Source organism: Amborella trichopoda, chromosome 11 (genome assembly GCF_054954075.1).
Source record: "Amborella trichopoda isolate Santa Cruz 75 chromosome 11, AtrichopodaSantaCruz75HAP2 v2.0, whole genome shotgun sequence".
Classification (NCBI taxonomy): Eukaryota; Viridiplantae; Streptophyta; class Magnoliopsida; order Amborellales; family Amborellaceae; genus Amborella; species Amborella trichopoda.
Window position 1 is genome coordinate 15,068,962 of NC_142346.1, and position 18,957 is coordinate 15,087,918.

The window sequence follows — 18,957 nt, forward strand, 5'->3', positions numbered from 1 at the left end:
TCCACTCAGCCTAATGTCGATCTAGACTGGATTTTGGGATTGATAATCCAGGTCAACCTTATATGAGCTTTTTCCTACACTAGAGGTCTGTTTGATAACAGGAAGTTAGGGGAGTAAGAAAGAACTTCCCCATTACGGTACAACTTCCGCGTTTGATGCACAAAACTTATACAGTAAAGAAGTTCCCCTTAGAACTTTCTTATTCCAGTGTGTTTATTTATATAATAGATATTTATAATATTTAAATAATGTTTGATATATAATATTTTAATAATACTAATAGAAATATGACTGTATATTCCAACCGGTTGTCAAACACATGTATCTAGAACTTCTTTAACATTTCAAAAGATTATAAAAAACAAACAGTCAAATTTTTTTACAGTACCTTCTTTCTTTCCAGCGTAACTTCTTTCTGTCCAGCAAAAAAAAAACACTTCCAATGTCCATAGGACATTGACCTATTATCAAAGAGGGCATAGATGTACATTAAAGATAACAAAAAAAAACTAAAGTAAAATGGAGCTGTTATCAAAGAGGCCATAGATGTAAATTAAAGCTAAGAAAAAAAAAACTGAAGTAAAATGGAGAGAGCAATTAAATTCCGAAGATACCTTTCAAAGTATTTACTTTCTCATGGCCCAACCCGTGAGGAGAGATAGCTCACTTAAATTCCCAGCAAGGAAAGATCAAATAATGAAGACCCCGTGATTTTCGCAACGGTAACCTTTAATGCTCAGGTGCACCGACTTTCATTCATTAACATTCTAAATTTTCAATTTTACCTTTCTTTTCTTGAGTTTTGACCGTAAAACTTCACATGTACTTTCAAAGTTTCAGTTCCTTGCCATTTCATAACTAAGCGCGCCCGAAATTTTGTTCTCACAACCAAAATTTTCAATGAATTTCGAACAATTTTCAGGAAAATTCCTTATGATTTTCTCACAGAGAAAGCGACCAAATCCTATGAACCAGTAAAAGACAATCTCTTCTTCACCCTTTCACCGCATGTTTGATTAGCAAACCTCTTCTCTCTGTCCATGTCATGGAGTTCCCCACTCCTCTGTTTTGGATAGCCCCTTTCTCTCTCTAACTCACCACTCTGTCTTGAATAATCTCTCTCTCTCTCTAGCTCCCCTGGCCTCTGTTTCGGAGCACTCTGAGATCTCATCTTTGCTTTAGAGGACTCGGTAACGGCCATATAATTTGGAATTGGTGTCAAGTTCAGATTACCATTGGCTCGAAACCTTGAACTTTCACGCCAAATCGGTGATTTTAATATTGAGGTCTTAACATTCTGTGAATTTCTTGAAGTTCTGCATCTTGGGCTCGGAGAATCGGTTGAAAACCTGTTCTTGAATGATAATGGTGAAACAGGGGATTGGGGACGAAACAAATGTTTGGTTTTTTGTGTAGGAGAGGTATGAAAGAGAGAGGAAGTGTTTTTTGTGGGTTTTGTTGGAGTTGTTGCAGAGGAATATGATCTAGGTGTGACAGAAGTGCCTGTATTTAGTGATGATTCATACATGTAATGGTCAAGTGAGTTCGTTCTCTCTCTAGGATATGGAATTTGATGAGTGATAACATGATGTTGAGCTTTACAAATTGGAGATTTGGGGGGTCTAGTCTGAGACCTTTTGGGTTTTGGGTTTGTACTTGCTGATGAATATGATCTCGGAGTGGCTGATTCTACTGTGTTTACTGATGATTCGTCCCTCTCACCATATAGAGATTTTTTCTCTCTGTACTCTGCTGCAATCCATCTTTCCAACTGGGTCGACCTCCAATTAAGCCTATCATGGCTGAATTCTTTGAAATCCTTCTCAAGAAAAAGAGTAGAAAATGAGTCAAAACCAAAGTTCATTTCAAATTTCAAGAGAGAGAAAGAGAGAACCTTATGAGGTGAGGCATAAGCTAGAGCCTTCTTTCCCCTGAAGGCAGCTTTCTGCTTGCTCTGATTAATTGATTGGATTTCCTCTGAACTCTTTATGTACTTCCATTGCCCTTCTCTATCCTTTGGCTGAAAAGGAAAGAATTCTCTTAAAATAAACAACCCAAATTGGTATCTCTATTTCATCTACTCTCATCAGAGAAAGAAACGGACTAACTTTTATATTGTTTCAATGGACAATCCTGAGAAGAGAGAAAAAACAGCTGGTTTTTCAGTAATCAGAATATTTCTAATGGACAATGTGATAGAAAACTTTTTACAGTACTTCTAACATAAAATTTGTAGAGAAAAACGGATACTGGAACAAAATGCTTCTTAATTCGTGTAACAATGTCACACTAGTCCCACAACATACAATCAAAGAGACAAAAGAAGAAAAAAATATTAAAAGAGACTAAAAGAGTACGACAAGATCAACCAAATAGATAAACTCGTAAAAGCAACTCATCGGGGAAAAAAAAAATATATATTCAACTCCTTCAAATTACTGAAAAAGAAGATAAAAGTACTAATCAGGGATACAAAGAAATCTTACATCGTGCATTCCATCGTCAATGGTTTGTCTGGAAACTCCGTTAATTCTGGTATTTAATCCACGATTTTCATCAAATTGTCTAAATCTTTCATGGAGGACCCTCTTTTGTGCTCGAACAAGAGCTTGCATACACTTCATGGTCTTATCAGCTCTCTTTCTAATATGCCGACCTCGAATCAAAGCCTGCACTTTCACAAGCCCTCTTAGGGCTTTAAGAGCTCTTCTAGCGAGAAAGCACCGAAAAGCTGTTTGTATTTTAATGGCTGCCTCATTCCGTCTCATGTTCTCATAAGGTCTAGAGAGGTGATGAATTTCCCAACCACCTTTTTCTTCTGCATTTTCAGTGGGTTCATTGAGATGAAATTCCGCAGTGGTCACTGAGGTATCGCGATGATCTTCACCCTCTTCCTTGTTTTGCAATCCTTTGCATGTGCCGCATAAAACCCATCTCATTTTCTCTCTCTTCTGTGTAAATCAAGAGAGAGAAAGATTTCAAAGTGAAGGTGTGAAGCACAGAGAAGAATGAAACTCGTAGACTACATGTAAAGAATCAAGAAGGTTTTCTCTAAACTTTTAGAGAGAGAAAACATAAACAGGAAGTTCATAGAAGAAATTGCAGAAAGGAGTAAATAGAGGTTGCATGATGAATGAAAGAATCATTTCATGGCTGCTGTTTTAGGTGATGAGAGAGAGGGAAAAGTGAGGGATTTTATGAGAGATGAAATGCAGGAAGAGGGACTTCTTGTTTCCCATGTTACATGTGATCACCATCATATGCACCCAAGCAAAGCAGACTCGTATTGATGAAAAATAAAATAAAATAAAATAAAAAATAATAATAATATATATATATATATATATATATATATATATATCAGCGTTTTAAAAAACGCTGAGTCGAACCGGACTCGCCCTGTTCGACTAGGAATTCGCGAAAAAGGATCGGATCGGTTGAAAAATCGGAAATCGTCCGGTTCTAGACCGCACAGTGACTCGACGATTCACTGTACGGAATCGGCGAGTCCGAACAGTGAATCGGCGAGTCCGTACGGAATTTTTTTTTTTTTTTTTTTTTTTTTTTTTTTTTTTTTTTTTTTTTTGTAATCCATGATAGATTTTTTTGTAATACTTGATCGATTTTTTTGTAATCCATGATCGAATTGTTTTTGTTTTTTTGTAATCCATGATCGAATTTTTTGGTTTTTTGTAACCCATAATAGAATTTTTTGTAATCCATGATTGAAATGTTTGTTTTCTTTTCTTGTAATCCATGATCGATTTTTTTGTTTTTTTTTTTTTTTTTGTAACCCATGATAGAATTTTTTGTAATCCATGATCGAATGTTTTGTAATACATGATCGAAATGTTTGTTTTTTTTTTGTAATCCATGATCGAAATGTTTGTCTTTTTTTTTGTAATCCATGATTGAATTTTTTGTTTTTTGCTTTTTTTGTAACCCATGATAGAGTTTTTTGTAATCCATGATTGAATTTTTTGTAATCCATGATCGAACTGTTTTTTTCTTTTTTTGTAATCCACGATTGAATTTTTTGTTTTTTTTTGTTTGTTTTTTTTTGTAATCCATGATCGAATTTTATGTAATCCATGATCGAATTTTATGTAATCCATGATCGAATTTTATGTAATCCATGATTGAATTTTTTGAAAATTTGTGATTTTTTTTTTTAAATCCATGATCGAATTTTTTTTTGTAATCCATGATAGAATTTTTTGAAAATTTGTGATTTTTTTTTTAATCCATGATCGATTTTTTTGAAAATTTGTTATTTTTTTTTTTAATCCATATTATTCAAAGAGAAAATGAGAGAGATGATGATTCTGAGGCCACCCTATCCCAACCATATTATTCACATATCGAGTCCCAACAGCAACAGTGTAAGGATGAGCACGAAATACTGTAAATTAAATGCTGAATGGCGGTTCATGCAGGGAAAGAACATATAAATTTTTGCATATTCATTCAAAAACATGAAAATTCTTAATGGAGTACCCTCATTTTTTATTGAATTCCTAAAAAACAATATTTATAATGAATTTTAATAATTTTTTCGAATTTTTTTTAAGCTTTATTCTGACCGATTCACCCGATTCCCGATCCGGATCGCCGATTCGCCGATCCGGATCGGTTTTTTGGAAGCCCGATTCGCGTCACCGATCCGTTTTTTAAACCATTGATATATATATATATATATATATATATATTATTAATTTTTGAGTTTATCTTTTAGTTTCGAAAATAGGAGGTATGCAAGGATAATTAGGTCGGCATGAGTTTATTTTGCGCGTGAATTTAGTTTCTAAAAAATCTAAGAACATAAATAGGATAAGGTTGATAAAAGGTGGGCTATCCATTTAGAAGCAAATCCTTTTGCTACGTGAGGTTAAGAGAGAAAAATAGAAAAAATAAGAATATAAATAGGATAAGGTTGATAAAATGTGGGCTATGTATTTAAAAGCAAATCCTTTTATTTAGAAGCAAATCTTTTTGCTATGTGAGATTAAGATAGACAAAATAGGGAGGAGAGATAAAATAAGAAGTCCGTATAGAGAGATATTTTTTTAGTTATTGTTTCTCTTTTTTTTAGTCTATTTAAGAGAGATCTCCCTTCATTGTAAATCAATGAAAGTGAATGAGTTCAGTAAAATTTAGGACTAGTTTTTGTGGATTCTCTCTCAGACCTTGAGAGATGGTATATTCTCTCGACCTTGGTGTATTCTCTTGACCATTTTTTTTTTTTTGTTATTTTTTTCGGTGTTATTTTCTCTCTACATCAAGAGTAATTGTTGAAATGCAACTGTTGGATTAGAGGATGCCTTGGAGAACAATCTTACTCCTGAAGAACGGGGGATGCAACGGTTGGATCAGAAGCTGCAGCCGTGGGAGAACAACCTTCCTCGTGAGGAAGGTGCTCGTAGCCACATTCATCTTGAACCAGTAATTCCACAACAAACCCGTAACAAAGAAATTTACATGCCAAATCTTCTCTCCTAAAGAGCGACCATGACATTTTGATATTAAAATCGATCTCCCAAAATTTCATGGTCAAAGATATTTATCAATTGTATATGGTGCTTCTTTGGAGTTGGACTCATTCCTAGTTAGGAATAATCATAATCAATCCAAGCTCGTATTTTACAATTACTCTTTGAATACAGACCTATTCCTAGTTAGGAATAATCATAATCAGTCCAAGCTCGTATTCAATAATTACTCTTGGAACACAGTCACAGGCAAAAAGTCCTACATTAGTTGAAGAAAAGGTGAGGCCCATGGGGGGATTACATCACCAACTATCAGATGGTGATTTGCTTTAATCTCAAGGACGAGCTTCTCCCAACCACGGTAGAATGATGCAGAAGAAAAAAAATAATAATATTATTAATTTTTTAGTTTATCTTTTAATTTCAAGAATATAAGGTGCGTAGGGATAATTAGGTGGGCATGAGTTTATTTTGTGCGTGAATTGATATTGATCAATTGGGATGGTTAGTTTCTAAAAAAAAATAGGAATATAAATAGGATATCGGTCAAATCTAGGGGAAGACTTGAGATAAAAAGTGAGCTATCTATCTAGAAGCAAATCTTTATGGAACATAAGGTTAAGAGAGAGAAAATAAGGATGAGAGATAATAGGAAAGTCTATGTAGAGAGAGGCTTTTTTAGTTATTGTTTATCTTCTTTTTTTAGTCGAGAGATCTCCCTTTATTTTAAATCGGTGAAGGCGAATGAGTTCAGTAAAATTTGGTTTCGTGAAGAGATTATTTTTTTAGGTGGATTGAGAGGGTATATTTTCTTGATCTTTTCTTTTTTTTGTTTTTTTTTTTGGTGTTATTTTCTCCCTGCATCACATATTTAGTACAAAATGCTTATAGTTCGTAAGAAATTTAGAGGAATCAATATCAAGGTGTGCAGTTTATATAACATTTTAGAGGAATTAATATAAAGGAAAAAGTTTATTTAAGGTTGCAACCTTAAAATGTAGAATTAAATATGCACATAAAAAATCCATCGAAAACAGTTGTTTTAATATTGAAAAATTCTCTAATTGATCATCTCGACATCGAGATATATGAATATGAAAAAAAAAAAGATTTTGAGTTCAAAATATAGTGCACCTTGCAACACATTATCTTGACCGGCCATTTTCATTATTTTTATATGTTTATATCTATACTTGATTTTAACCATTTTTGGAGTTTAAAATTTTATAATTAGATATAAAAATAGATTTTCATATAATTCTATAAAGAGGGGAGCTTTTGAGAATAGATTTTATAATTAGATATGAAAATAGATATTAAATGCAATAGTGAGAATAAAAAATAGGGGAGCTTTTGAGACCAAGAGGTGCGAAAACTATAGTGGAGAGAGAGAGAGGAGTGGACCTTAAATAAATAATTAAAAGAACCTTAAACCATACACTACTATAAATAACGGAGATTAGAAAATCTGCATTAAATGCAATGGTGAGAGATATTGTTTAAGATTGCAACCTTATAGAAACAACACACTAATATAAATAACAGAAATTAGAAACTGTGTATTAAATGCAATGGTGAGAAAGAAGAAAGAGGGGAGCTTTTGAGAGAGAGAAATATGGTGGAGAAAGAGAGAGGAGTGGACCTTAAATAAAGAGTTAAAAGGAACCTCTTTATTTACAGGGCCCAACTAGGTTCGAATTGGTGACCTCAATCTGCAATGAAATGCTCTACCACTAAGCTATGGACCTCAACATATGCATTAGTTTTACAATAATTATAAAATTATCTATATATAGTGAGATGTTATTAAATCTATAGCAGCATGGACGATAGATCTGACGTATGAGTTGCCTAATACTATAGTTGCATGAAATATGTTACTACGTCCATAGTTAAATTTACATCTCCTTTAATTCTCCATCTTCACTCCCAGTGTTCGAAAGATAGAACCACCCATGAGCCAGATCCGGTTTGATCGGAACCATGATGATTTGGTATGGTAAGAAAATAAAAAAATGGGTAAAAAAATACCCAAAAAAGGAAAAAAAATGAATATAAAAAGACTGCAGAGGTATACAACACAATTTAGAATTTGACATACATTAACTCAATGGAAGGAGTTACAAGTTGCAACTAATAGTGGCTAGTAGTAATGAGAGAGACGAGGGAGGTCAAGGTACTATTGTATCTCGCTATTAAGGATCACAGGGTTCATTGGGCGAAAAATCTGACTAAGCCCTGGCGGAGTTTGTAGTGCCACAGTTGTACCCTCTCGCCAGTTAGAAATATTTCCCATTGTACTTCTTTGGCCAAAGTTTCCTAGATGCGTTTGGCCTTCGTGCTCTCCCCTACGCTAGTATGTGTTATGGCCCTGTGCGGCTTCAACATTATCGTCATCCTCAACAACCCGATTACAGTGCCGACTACGGCTTCGTCTGTCCCTTACTGAGTAGCTACTACGCCTCGATGTCTAGACTTCCTCCTAAACTAATCTTAGTGCATCATCTTCCTCTACATCGAGTAGCATATCATGTGGTTCCCCTTCACATTCCTCTACGACTGGCTCTGCCAGTCATTTTCCATTGTCCAATATGTCTCGTCGTTATCCTGATCCTCATCTTTGTCCTCTGTGTACTCCTCATCGTCGGCGTCCATGTTCTCAACCATGTCTCCTTCATTGAGTGCTGCAACGTCATCATGATCATCCATATCGGCAACTGCTCCCCTAAGGAAGTCTTAGTCCAATTATGCAGTCCTTTACGATACCCACTCATTGGCGAGGTCCTATCGAAAAATGTAATCGAGGTTGATGGATGTGTAGTCTGCGGGGATCTTCTTTATTTGTCTCTATCTCAATTTCAAGTTGAAGTGGACGTACACAAGATTTTGCAACGTCTGAGTCTTAGCTATTTCACATAGGGGTGTATATGTTGATGTGCCTTGCATTCCAAGCAAAGCCACATGATATCTCTAGGTTTCCATATTTAGTGGGACCTTGATCCCAAATTATAAGAAACAAATATTTTTTGGTATCTCTAAATTGGCAAGAGATAGGGCCATTACGTGACCTCTATTTGGATTTCGTATTTTTTGGTAGTTTCTATTATTTAGGAAAATTATCTTTTTGGGTTAGTTCTAGTTATGTTAGGATAGACATGAGAGTCCACACTAGATAAAGATACACTTATGTACCCAAAAGTTATAGAAAAGATAGAGCCCCGCATACCACCTCTTTGGGTGATTTACTTTATCTATATATTGGGTTATTTAGAGAGAGAAAAAGATCAAAAAATACAGAGAGAAAAAATTGTAGAGAATAAAGTTTTGTAGGAGATTGAGTCTCTAGTTCTCTCAAGTAAGTTTTCTTGTAATTTTCTTTCTTTGATTTAGTGAAACACATCAATCGTCTTCTCCGGTGGATGTAGTCACATCTGTGATGGACCATATAAATCTTGGTTTTTTTTTATGTTATTTATTTTTCGCTTTATTTTTTTGTTGTTTGTTGCTTGTTTTTTTTCGATTTTTTTTCATTGTACTTTATTTGCCAAAAATCAACCCATCGGGTTTAGAGCTTTCGCGCACAACAGGTGGTATCAGAGCCAAGTTTGGCGTTGTCGATATGGTGGTAAAAGTTTTGAATGCAACGTTCGTGATAGAGAAATTTGATGGCAAAAATAATTTTGGAATTTGGCCAATCTATGTTCGGGATTTGCTAGTGCAACAAGGTTTACATAAAGCTCTGAAAGGAAAGTCGAAGAAATCAGAATCCATGTCTGATGATGACTGAAAAGACTTAGATCTAAGGGCTATGAGCACCATTCGATTGTGCTTATCGAGTGAAGTGCTACTTAATATCGCCAATGAGGATTCGTCATCGAGTCTTTGATCGAAGCTTGAGAGTTTGTATATGACAAAGTCCCTCATAAATCAATTGTTTTTTAAGAAAAAATTGTACACCCTGCGGATGAATGAAGGTTAAGATATCCATGAACACCTGAATTATTTTAATAAAATTATTTGTGAATTATTGAATATTGGTGTTAAAATAGATGATAAGGATAAGGCTATAATTTTTTTATCCTTACTCCCTCATTTGTATCAGTATCTAGTCACAATATTGCTTTATGAAAAAAATACCATAGAGATGGAGGATGTGACTTCGACTCCTCTCTCTAATGATTTGAGGAAGAAACATGATAATGCTCAACCACATGCAGATGGTTTAATGGCTAGAGAGAGATATGTTGAGAGAAGTGAAAAGAGATATAAAAAATGGGGCTGGTCCAGATCCAATTCTAGATCAAGAAAAAGTAATATTTATTACAATTATTGCAAGAGAAAAGGACATGTTAAGAATGATTGTTGGAAACTCAATGATAAAGAAAGACGAGCTTTTGAAACTACCAATATAGTTGATGGACGCTTAGTTAGTGAAATAGATAATGTGTTGTCGGTCTCGACAAATTGTGACAGCTCTAAAGACTCGTGGGTTCTTGATTCAAGATGTTCTTGTCATATGTGCCCTCATCGAGATTGGTTCACCATATATAAGAGCATTGATAGTGGATCAGTTTTGACAGGGAATGCTGCAGCTTGCAAGACCATTGGTGTTGGGACAATTATTATTAAGATGTATGATGGAGTTATCAGAACGTTGACTGATGTTAGACATGTTTCAGATTTGAAGAAAAATCTTATTTCTCTAGCTAACTTAGACTCCAATGGCTGCAAATTTGTTGGAGAAGGTGGAGTTTTGAAGATTCTTAAGGGTGCTTTGGTTGTGATGAAGGCGACTTAGGATGATCGATGGGTCACCTGAGACTAGTGATGATCGATTTAAGGTATGTTTGGATGCAAAAGACTCTGCGCAGAACAAATGTGTTGATTATAATGAGATTTTCTCTCCAGTTGTGAAACACACTTCTATTGGGGTTTTACTAACCATGGTTCCATTGTTTGATTTGGAGTTAGAGCAGCTTGATGTCAAGACTGTATTCCTTCATAGAGAGTTAGAAGAACAGATTTATATGACTCTGCTAGAAGGGTTTGCTGTTAAAGGAAATAAGGATCATGTCTGCAAGATGAAGAAGTCATTGTACAGCCTAAAGCAGTCTCCTAGGCTGTGGTACAAACGCTTTGATATATTTATGCTTAGACACCGGTATGTCAAAAGTAAGTATAACAATTGTATTTATTTTAAGAGATTTACTGATGGTTTGTTCATCTATTTATTGCTTTATGTGGATAATATATGCTTATCGCTGTGAAGAATTCTTTAGAAGTTAGTAAATTGAAGACTTAGCTTGCCAGAGAATTTGAAATGAAAGATTTAGGTTCAACAAAGAAATTTTGAGCATGGAGATACATAGAGATCGAAAGTTGGGTAAATTGTGGCTATCTCAGAAGGAGTACATTGAGAAGGTCATCACTAGTTTTGGGATGGAAAGTTCAAAGCCCGTACGTGCTCCTCTTGCTGCACATTTCATATTGTTCGCAAATTGGCCAGTCCGAACTAAAGCCGGCCGGTTAGATCGGTACCGGCAAGGTACCGACTCCGGTTAAGGCCGATTTTGTGGTACTAGTGAAAAGTCGAGGACCTCCAAAAAACATTCGCACCAAAACCGATCGGTTTGATGTCGAACCGATGTTTTTAATTCAAAACTGGCCAATTTTTTCTAATCGATCCGGTTTACCGATATAACAAGTGATATAACGTTCATAAGGGTAGCATATTAAATAACAGTCGTTATTTGACACAGAGGCAGTTATTTTAAACGAAACCTGTGATTCACATTTTGTAACCTTTTTTTATTCAATTTTCTGGCTTTTTTTTGTTTTTTTCGGTGAATTATTGCACCTATACACCTAAAATTTTCTATAAATAATTGTTTATTGAATCAAAAATTGAAAAACAATGATTTTTTTGTGGATTGAAATGGTGGATTTTTGAAACTGTGAAATTTTCGCCATTTTATCAATCTAAGCTTCAATACCCCATGAATATACATGGAATTGGAGGGCTTTGATTCATTACTGAAGCCTTAAACTTTTTTCAATTTTGATTTGTTGAAAAAGATGAATTTTGGAGGTTGATTTCGGCCAAAAATGCTGTTGTTCGAAGAACTATGTTCGATGAAAAAAAATTGATTTTTGATCGATGTATTTATCGTTTTTTATTGAATTGATTACTTAATTTTGATCATCAAGGCTTCATCAATCCAATACATTAGGTATGTTGATTATCATTGAGTACATTTGTTTTGAAATTTGCGTGAAGTGAAATATCCACCATTTTTTGAAGAACAATCTCAATAGTGAATTGATCTTCATGATATTTGGAGCATTTTAATCATAATTAAAGTATCTATCATATCCCCATGTCAATTATTTCAAAAAATGAAAGATTTGGGGTTGATTTTGACTCTAAAGTTTTCGTGTTCTTTGGCTTGAGTTTTAGGGTTGTTAAAAAAAAAAATTGTCTCTTAATAAAATTACTTTTTTTTAATATAAAAATATGTTATTTGTGATGGATATGAGAAAAAAATCGAATCTTCCTTTTTAATTGTATATATTTTTGGTGAGCTTGTTGGATTGTTTTGAATATTATATATTTTTTTACAAAAATATTTTTTTTGTGATGAATATGAGAAAAAAATTCTTTCCTTTTAATGTTATATATTTTTGGGGAGCTTGTTATATCATTTTTAATGTTATATATTTTTTATAAACATATGTTTTTTGTGATGAATATGAGAAAAAAAAATTCTTTCTTTTTAATGTTATATATTTTTTGTGAGCTTGTCGGATTGTTTTTAATGTTATATATATATATATATATATATATTACAAAAATATGTTTTTTTTTGTGATGAATATTAGAAAAAAATATTTCATTATTTTTAATGTTATATATTTTTGGTGAGCTTTTTGGATTGTTTTTAATATTATATATCATTTTATAAAAATATGTTTTTTTGTGATGTCTATGAGAAAAATATATTTCTTTCTTTTTAATGTTATATATTTTTGGTGAGCTTCTTGGATTGTTTTTAATGTTATATATTTTTTTTTACAAAAATATGTTTTTTTGTGATGAATATGCAAAAAAAAGTATTTATTTCTTTTTAATGTTATATATTTTTGGTGGGCATGTTGGATTGCTTGTAATGTTATATATTTTTTTATAAAAGTATGTTTTTCTTTCTACTTTCTTCTTCAGTGTGGAAATGTGGAATGAGTTTGTGTTGATTGAATAGTATTAAAACATTCATGTTTCTTGGTTAAGTTTCCTGTATAAAACAATAAATTTCTTGGGCTTTTGATAGGAAATCATAGCACGTGGTAAAGGTACTCCATTATGTGCTGCATTTCATCTTTCAAATCGTATCCTTTTATAGGTTGGCCTGAGTACATTCATCGCAAATTTTCAGCCACATGTAGTTGGGACTTTGGAACAGTTTACAACCTTGTTATAGAACATTTCATTAAGCGAGACTTTATATGTATCGATATATTTATTGCAACACTAATGATTGCTATTCAGTGAGAATCTATGAAATTACTGTAGAAGTCATGTGAATTTGTAAGAATTTTCTATTGCTCTATTGAAGCCATGAATTGTCTGCACCTTATGATGCAACTTATTCCAAATGACTAATATAAAACCAGTCTAGAAGATGAAAAGAAAAAAGAAAAATGACTTATATATGACTTAATCTAAGTTTTTCTATTTTTTATTTTATTTTTTTAAGTTATATATAAGTCATTTTTCTTTTTTCTCATGACCCGTTAGTCTGGTTCCAGTTCGAACCGCTCCCAGCCTCATGACCGGTTAACCGTTCCGATTTGATTTTGCGAACACTGATCGTTAGCAAGTATATGGCTAATCTAAGAAAGGAGCATTGACATGCGATAAAATGGATTCTACGTTACCTAAGGGATATATCAGATGTGGCTCTAATGTTTGATAGAGATAACAAGTTTGGTAACAAGGTTGTTGGTTATTTGATGCTGACTTTGCATGTAATTTGGACTGTACGAGTTCTACTACAGGTTATGTATTTATACTTGTAGGAGCTCCAATCAGTTGTAGGTCGATGCTACAAACCCTTGTTGCCTTATATACGATTGAAGCAGAATACGTGGTTGTTACTGAGGCAGTGAAAGAAGTCGTTTGGCTTAGAGGACTTGTAAGCGATTTGAGCTTATGAGAGGATGGGACTGCTATTTATTGTGACAGTCAAAGTGCACTACATTTGGTAAAGAACTACGTATATTATGTAAGGATGAAGCATATTGATGTCAGATACCATTTTATTTGTGAGATCATAGTTGAAGGTGATATCTTATTACTGAAGATTGATACTAAAAAAATGTTACTGATATGTTGATAAAGCCGGTTCCATTTTAAAAGTTCAAGCTATGATTAGGCTGGACTAATGTGTTGGCAAAGTGAGCGCCTTGGAGATGCGTGTGGAGAAGACGGTCGATTGGAATGTCTTTTGGAATCCAAGTCAAGGTGGAGATTTGTTGACGTGCCATGCATTCCAAGCAAACCCACATGATATCTCTAGGTTTCCATATTTAGTGGGACGTTGATCCAAATTTTAGGAAATAAATATTTTTGGATATATCTAAATTGGCAAAGAGATAAGGGCATCATGTGACCTCTATTTGGATTTCTTATTTTTGGGTAGTTTCTATTATTTAGGAAAATTATTATTTGGGTAAGTTCTAGTTGTGTTAGGATATACATGAGAGTCCACACTAGATAAAGACAAACTTATGGACTCAAAAGTTATGGAAAAGATAGAGCCCCACGTACCACCTCTTTGGGTGATTTGCTTTTTCTATATATTGGGTTATTTAGAGAGAGAAAAAGATCCAAAAAACTAGAGGGAAATTTTTGGGGGTTTTTGCAGAGAGAGAAAGGTGTGGAGAAGGCTTTGTAGGTGATCAAGTCTCTGGTTCTCTCAAGTAAGTTGCATTGTAATTTTCTTACTTTGATTTAGTGAAAAACCTCGATCGTCATCACTCGTGGATATAGTAACATCTGTGACGAACCACATAAATTCTGATATTCATTTTATGTTATTTATTTCCTCCTTTATTTTTTTGTTGTTTGTTGCTTGCTGCTTTTTTTTGTCGATTCTTTTTCTTGTACTAAATTGCCAAAAATCAACTCAACGGGTTTAGAGCTTCCGCGCACAACAATGTAACCACTGGATTGTACTCCAGTTTTTCTTACCCCTCGAAGAAGCACAAGTTTGACTCAGTCATCTTACTGCAATATTTTGTAATTGCTTCATTTGAATTCTTTGTAGCATCGACCATTGTGTTGACATAGACAAACATACAAATACTTAACAATAATGAATTTAAAAAAACTCACAAATAGTATTGTGCAAAACTATTGTAACTAACCTGAGTGCAATTTCGTAGCTGCTTTTTTAGCATTATTGTATGAAAATTCACCACTTTTTTCATGGACATAATATGCTGCAAAGAACAAGAGGTGTATGCGAGAAATTAATACAACATAGTAATGCAATTTTTTATTTGGAATTAAAACTTTTATTAAAAACACATACTACTAAAGATTTACTTGTGTTATACACCCATCTAATTATCATGATCAGGCTCAAGCTTGTAGATGAAGTTCCTGACCCCCTCCATTATATCTGCATCATCTAAGGCGACATTGGAGTACAAATTTTGTAGGTTAAGAATGAACCATGCACATGGTTTGTTACATTATTAAATATGCCAAATTCAGAGTTGAGATAAAAAAATTGATTGTGATGATGAATCATAAATTACATGTTGCATTGATATCGCGATGCAATTGGTATCTCAACCTACAATCAACAATTATTAATAATTTCAACAATCTAGATGTTATTTTGAAATAAGTTTACCTTGCATGTCTCATTGCGTCAAATAGAAACAACAAGGTTGAGCCCAAAACCTACGGTCGATAAAGATGCTTTTAGCCTCCCTTCTACATTGACTCATTACTTCCATATCATACTACCACTCATGGGTGTGTATCATTGATCTCAATCCTACCTTATTGCGTAACATTGATTGTATAGTAAGGAATGCCATAGCGAATCTAGTGGTGAACTCCCTGATATCTCTAACATACAATGTTCCTTCATCAAAGTGTGGAGGTATGTGTAATTTTATATGGATCTTATAACAATCTTGTACTTCAAAATACAATTTTTTATCCTCTTTAGCTTCTCCAATTAATATAATGAGTAGTATCTAGGTTCTAATAAAGATTGAGTCATTTCCATTTGTAACATCCCTGCTTTTCAGTAATTTGTAACATTGTCAATCACTACTTTGACCATATTTTCAGCCGCAACCTTATTTACAATCTTGTCCATGTGCATGCACAACAGTCTTGCAGTTATTTTTTTATTTGATAGGGCAACACTAGAGTGGTAAGCAATACCCTTAGGGAAACTTATTAAAAAATTAATAATATGTCTGTAGGCCTTGTCCTTCCACCCATCTGCCATGATGGACTCTGCAGTACCTGGTCAACAGACATTGAATTGTACAATCGTCTGCATAATTGACAATATCTTTTAAACATGGCCTGCAAGGTCCTTCACATTTGGGGCTTTAAAACCCGACTCTGCATCAGCTATAACAATACCATCTGGGGGTAGTAGTCCTAGTTTGCATAATTAAATGATAAGGTCTTAGCTTACCAAAACATGCTAATAATATTTCGAGCCCTTTCTAGGAATTTCCATCTAAGCATAATTTTTAATGTTTTCTGATGGTACTGTGGCCTATGGGGGTCAAGTTCAGAGGGTTCGCCGTGCATTGATGGTACTTCTATGGGTTTGGGTCAGTGAGTAGTAGATAACCGATTATAAGAAGATGGACGATTAGAGAAACTATGCTCCAATCTACTAGATGTAGATCTAAACAGTGAAGGATCACATCCTCCCATACCCTGTAGTAGGGATTGTTGAGGGTGGCGGCTAGATGATGCACCATTCCTACTATTATATATCTCTTGAATTTTCATTGGTTTATAATTTATCTCTTGGAGACTGGTAATCCTAGCCCATTCCATTTGTGATTAGAACTCTCCTTCTTTGCTACCTAATTTATGAGACTTTTATACTCTCTCCCTACCTCCTCCGCATCTGTTGCCTCTGCCCTTTTATTCCTTTTGTATGCACAAGTAATTTAACATTTTTTTCTTTTACAGGTGCTAGCACATCGTCACATGAATGACATTACCTCTCGTACTCTAGCAAGGTCCTCTTTTAGGTGAAAAATGCCACCACCTATTTCATTTTTACAAAAATTACCTCTAACTCTTCTATTGTCATTCACTTTTACACCATATTGTCATGCCATATCATCCCTCCTCATTTTTTAGTTTTCTTGAAAATTTCCTGACTAAAATTTCATTGAAACTTATTGAAAAATTAAATATTCTAAAAAAATTGTATTTTTTTGCCATGATAAAAATATGACAATTACATTAAAAAAACTCTCACTTTAATTAATATTTTAACCATGATATATGTTTTATAATTTTTTTGAAGCTCATAGGATGTTTCCAAAAACCAAAAGAAAACAAAAAATTAAATTGGGTGTCCAACTCAGATATTTTTAAAAATTCAAAAGATTAAAAATGTTTGAAATATAATTATTTAGGATATGTTTTGTAATGTTTTCTATCATTTTTGGCAATTATTAGGTAGCGTTTTGGCTCACATTTTCTCATATTTTCTAGAATTTTTTCAAATATATCCCAGTGGCAAGTAGATTTTTTAAAATATATTTTTACTACTTTTTTTAACATTTTTATCTTATTGGAAAAATATAACTTTTTAACATTTTTAAAATTCATTTTTTTTCAGTACTTTTCAATCATTTTTTACAAATATATGTTAAATTCTAGAATTTTACTATAAAAGGACAGTGACTTCCCTCAAATCAACTAAAGCACCCAATGGCTTCACTTCTCAACCAAACTAAATTGGACTTGCAATCAAATTTGAATTTTTTTGTCAGTACTTGAAACGAATTTTAGGTTCTTGCTATACATAAAATTTCAAACCCCTAGTGCTGCAACCAAACTAAATTGGACTTGCATTCAAATTTGAATTTTTTTGTCAGTACTTGAAACGAATTTTAGGTTGTTGCGATACATAAAATTTCAAACCCCTAGTGATGCACCCATGTTAGTGTAGTTATCCAGTGGAATTCTAACACTTCATCTAAGTCCCAAAATATAATCTAAAGTCTATGTATAATAATGATGAACCTCATCTAAGAAAGTTATATTAAGAGATGAATATTCAACGGGCCATGCTAATGAGAGAACCAGTATAAATAATAAAAAATAAAAAATCTTATCATTTTAATTAAGAACATTACGATCATATCAATAACAATACAGGGACCACAATTTAATGGTACACGATTACACATTAATGCATCTAAGTAAATGAACAAATATACTTTCTAACATTAAAAGAAAAAAAAACAAAAAAACATCACACTAGTGTTGCATAAAAAATCCGATTAACAAAAAAAAAGATACTACGGTAATATTAGATTAAGTCGTTAAAGAAAACAAATTACATGCAGCAAGTTTAGATATTATAAAATTAAAAAAATTGGAGATAAAATTTAGAAATACGAGTTTTTTCTCATGACAATTCCAAATTCATGAGATAAAATTGAAGATAATTATTTCAAATTGAAAAAAAACACTTCTTCGCATATTGAATGTATTAAGAGCTATATTCGTCAAAATCTAATTTTGTTTCAACAAAATAATTTGAAAAAAAAATTACTTGAGCAACTAAAAATTCATATAAAAGATATACAAAATGAAAAGGCACAAAAAATTCATGCCTAATTTTTCATTGTTTCTCCTTCTCAGAATCTTATTAACGGCCAAAATCGAGCATAAAAATTGCTCAGTTCGACCAAATTACCAAATTAGCACTGTGATCCTATGAGGAACTCTTTGATCTTCACAGGCACAAATTTTGACTTAAAAATAATAGTAAAAAATGGAGCAATGGATCATTGGGATAGTCTTTTTTAACTCATAACTAAAACTTTGAGTCTCAGCCCTAAATATTCAAAATCGAGCACGAAAATTGCTCAGTTCGGCCAAATTAGCACTGTGATTTGTGAGGAACTCTTTGATCCACAAAAGCACAAATTTTGACTGATGAGTAATAAAAAACGATGAAGAAATCGATTGTTGGGCGGATCTTTTTGAACTCCGAGCTGAAACTCTTGAGTTTCCGCCCTAAACACTCAAGATCAAGAACTAAAATCGCTCAATTCAACCAAATTAGCATTGTGCTCCTATTGATGTACTCTTTGGTCGTCAAAAGGCACAAATTTTGACTGAAAAAGAATAAAAAATGATTAAGAAACTGATTGTTGGGTGGATTTTTTTGAACTCAGA

At 33.3% G+C, this 18,957-nt stretch overlaps 1 protein-coding gene across 2 annotated transcripts; it reads right to left on the minus strand.

Moving 5' to 3' along the window:
• Positions 1–322: 322 nt before the first annotated feature.
• On the minus strand, positions 323–3,246 carry LOC18444838 (protein IQ-DOMAIN 17). Of its 2 annotated transcripts, XM_011629007.3 has the most exons (3): positions 2,487–3,230; positions 1,895–2,020; positions 323–1,819 (listed from the first exon to the last, which is right to left on the minus strand). In XM_011629007.3, exons 1-3 carry the CDS (start codon positions 2,937–2,939, stop codon positions 965–967), a joined length of 1,434 nt encoding a protein of 477 aa, XP_011627309.2. In that variant the 5' UTR covers positions 2,940–3,230; the 3' UTR covers positions 323–964. The 2 variants fall into 2 exon arrangements, with proteins under 2 accessions (XP_011627309.2, XP_020529597.1); XM_020673938.2 differs by having other exon boundaries at positions 323–2,020; positions 2,487–3,246.
• Between the last annotated feature and the right edge of the window lie 15,711 nt (positions 3,247–18,957).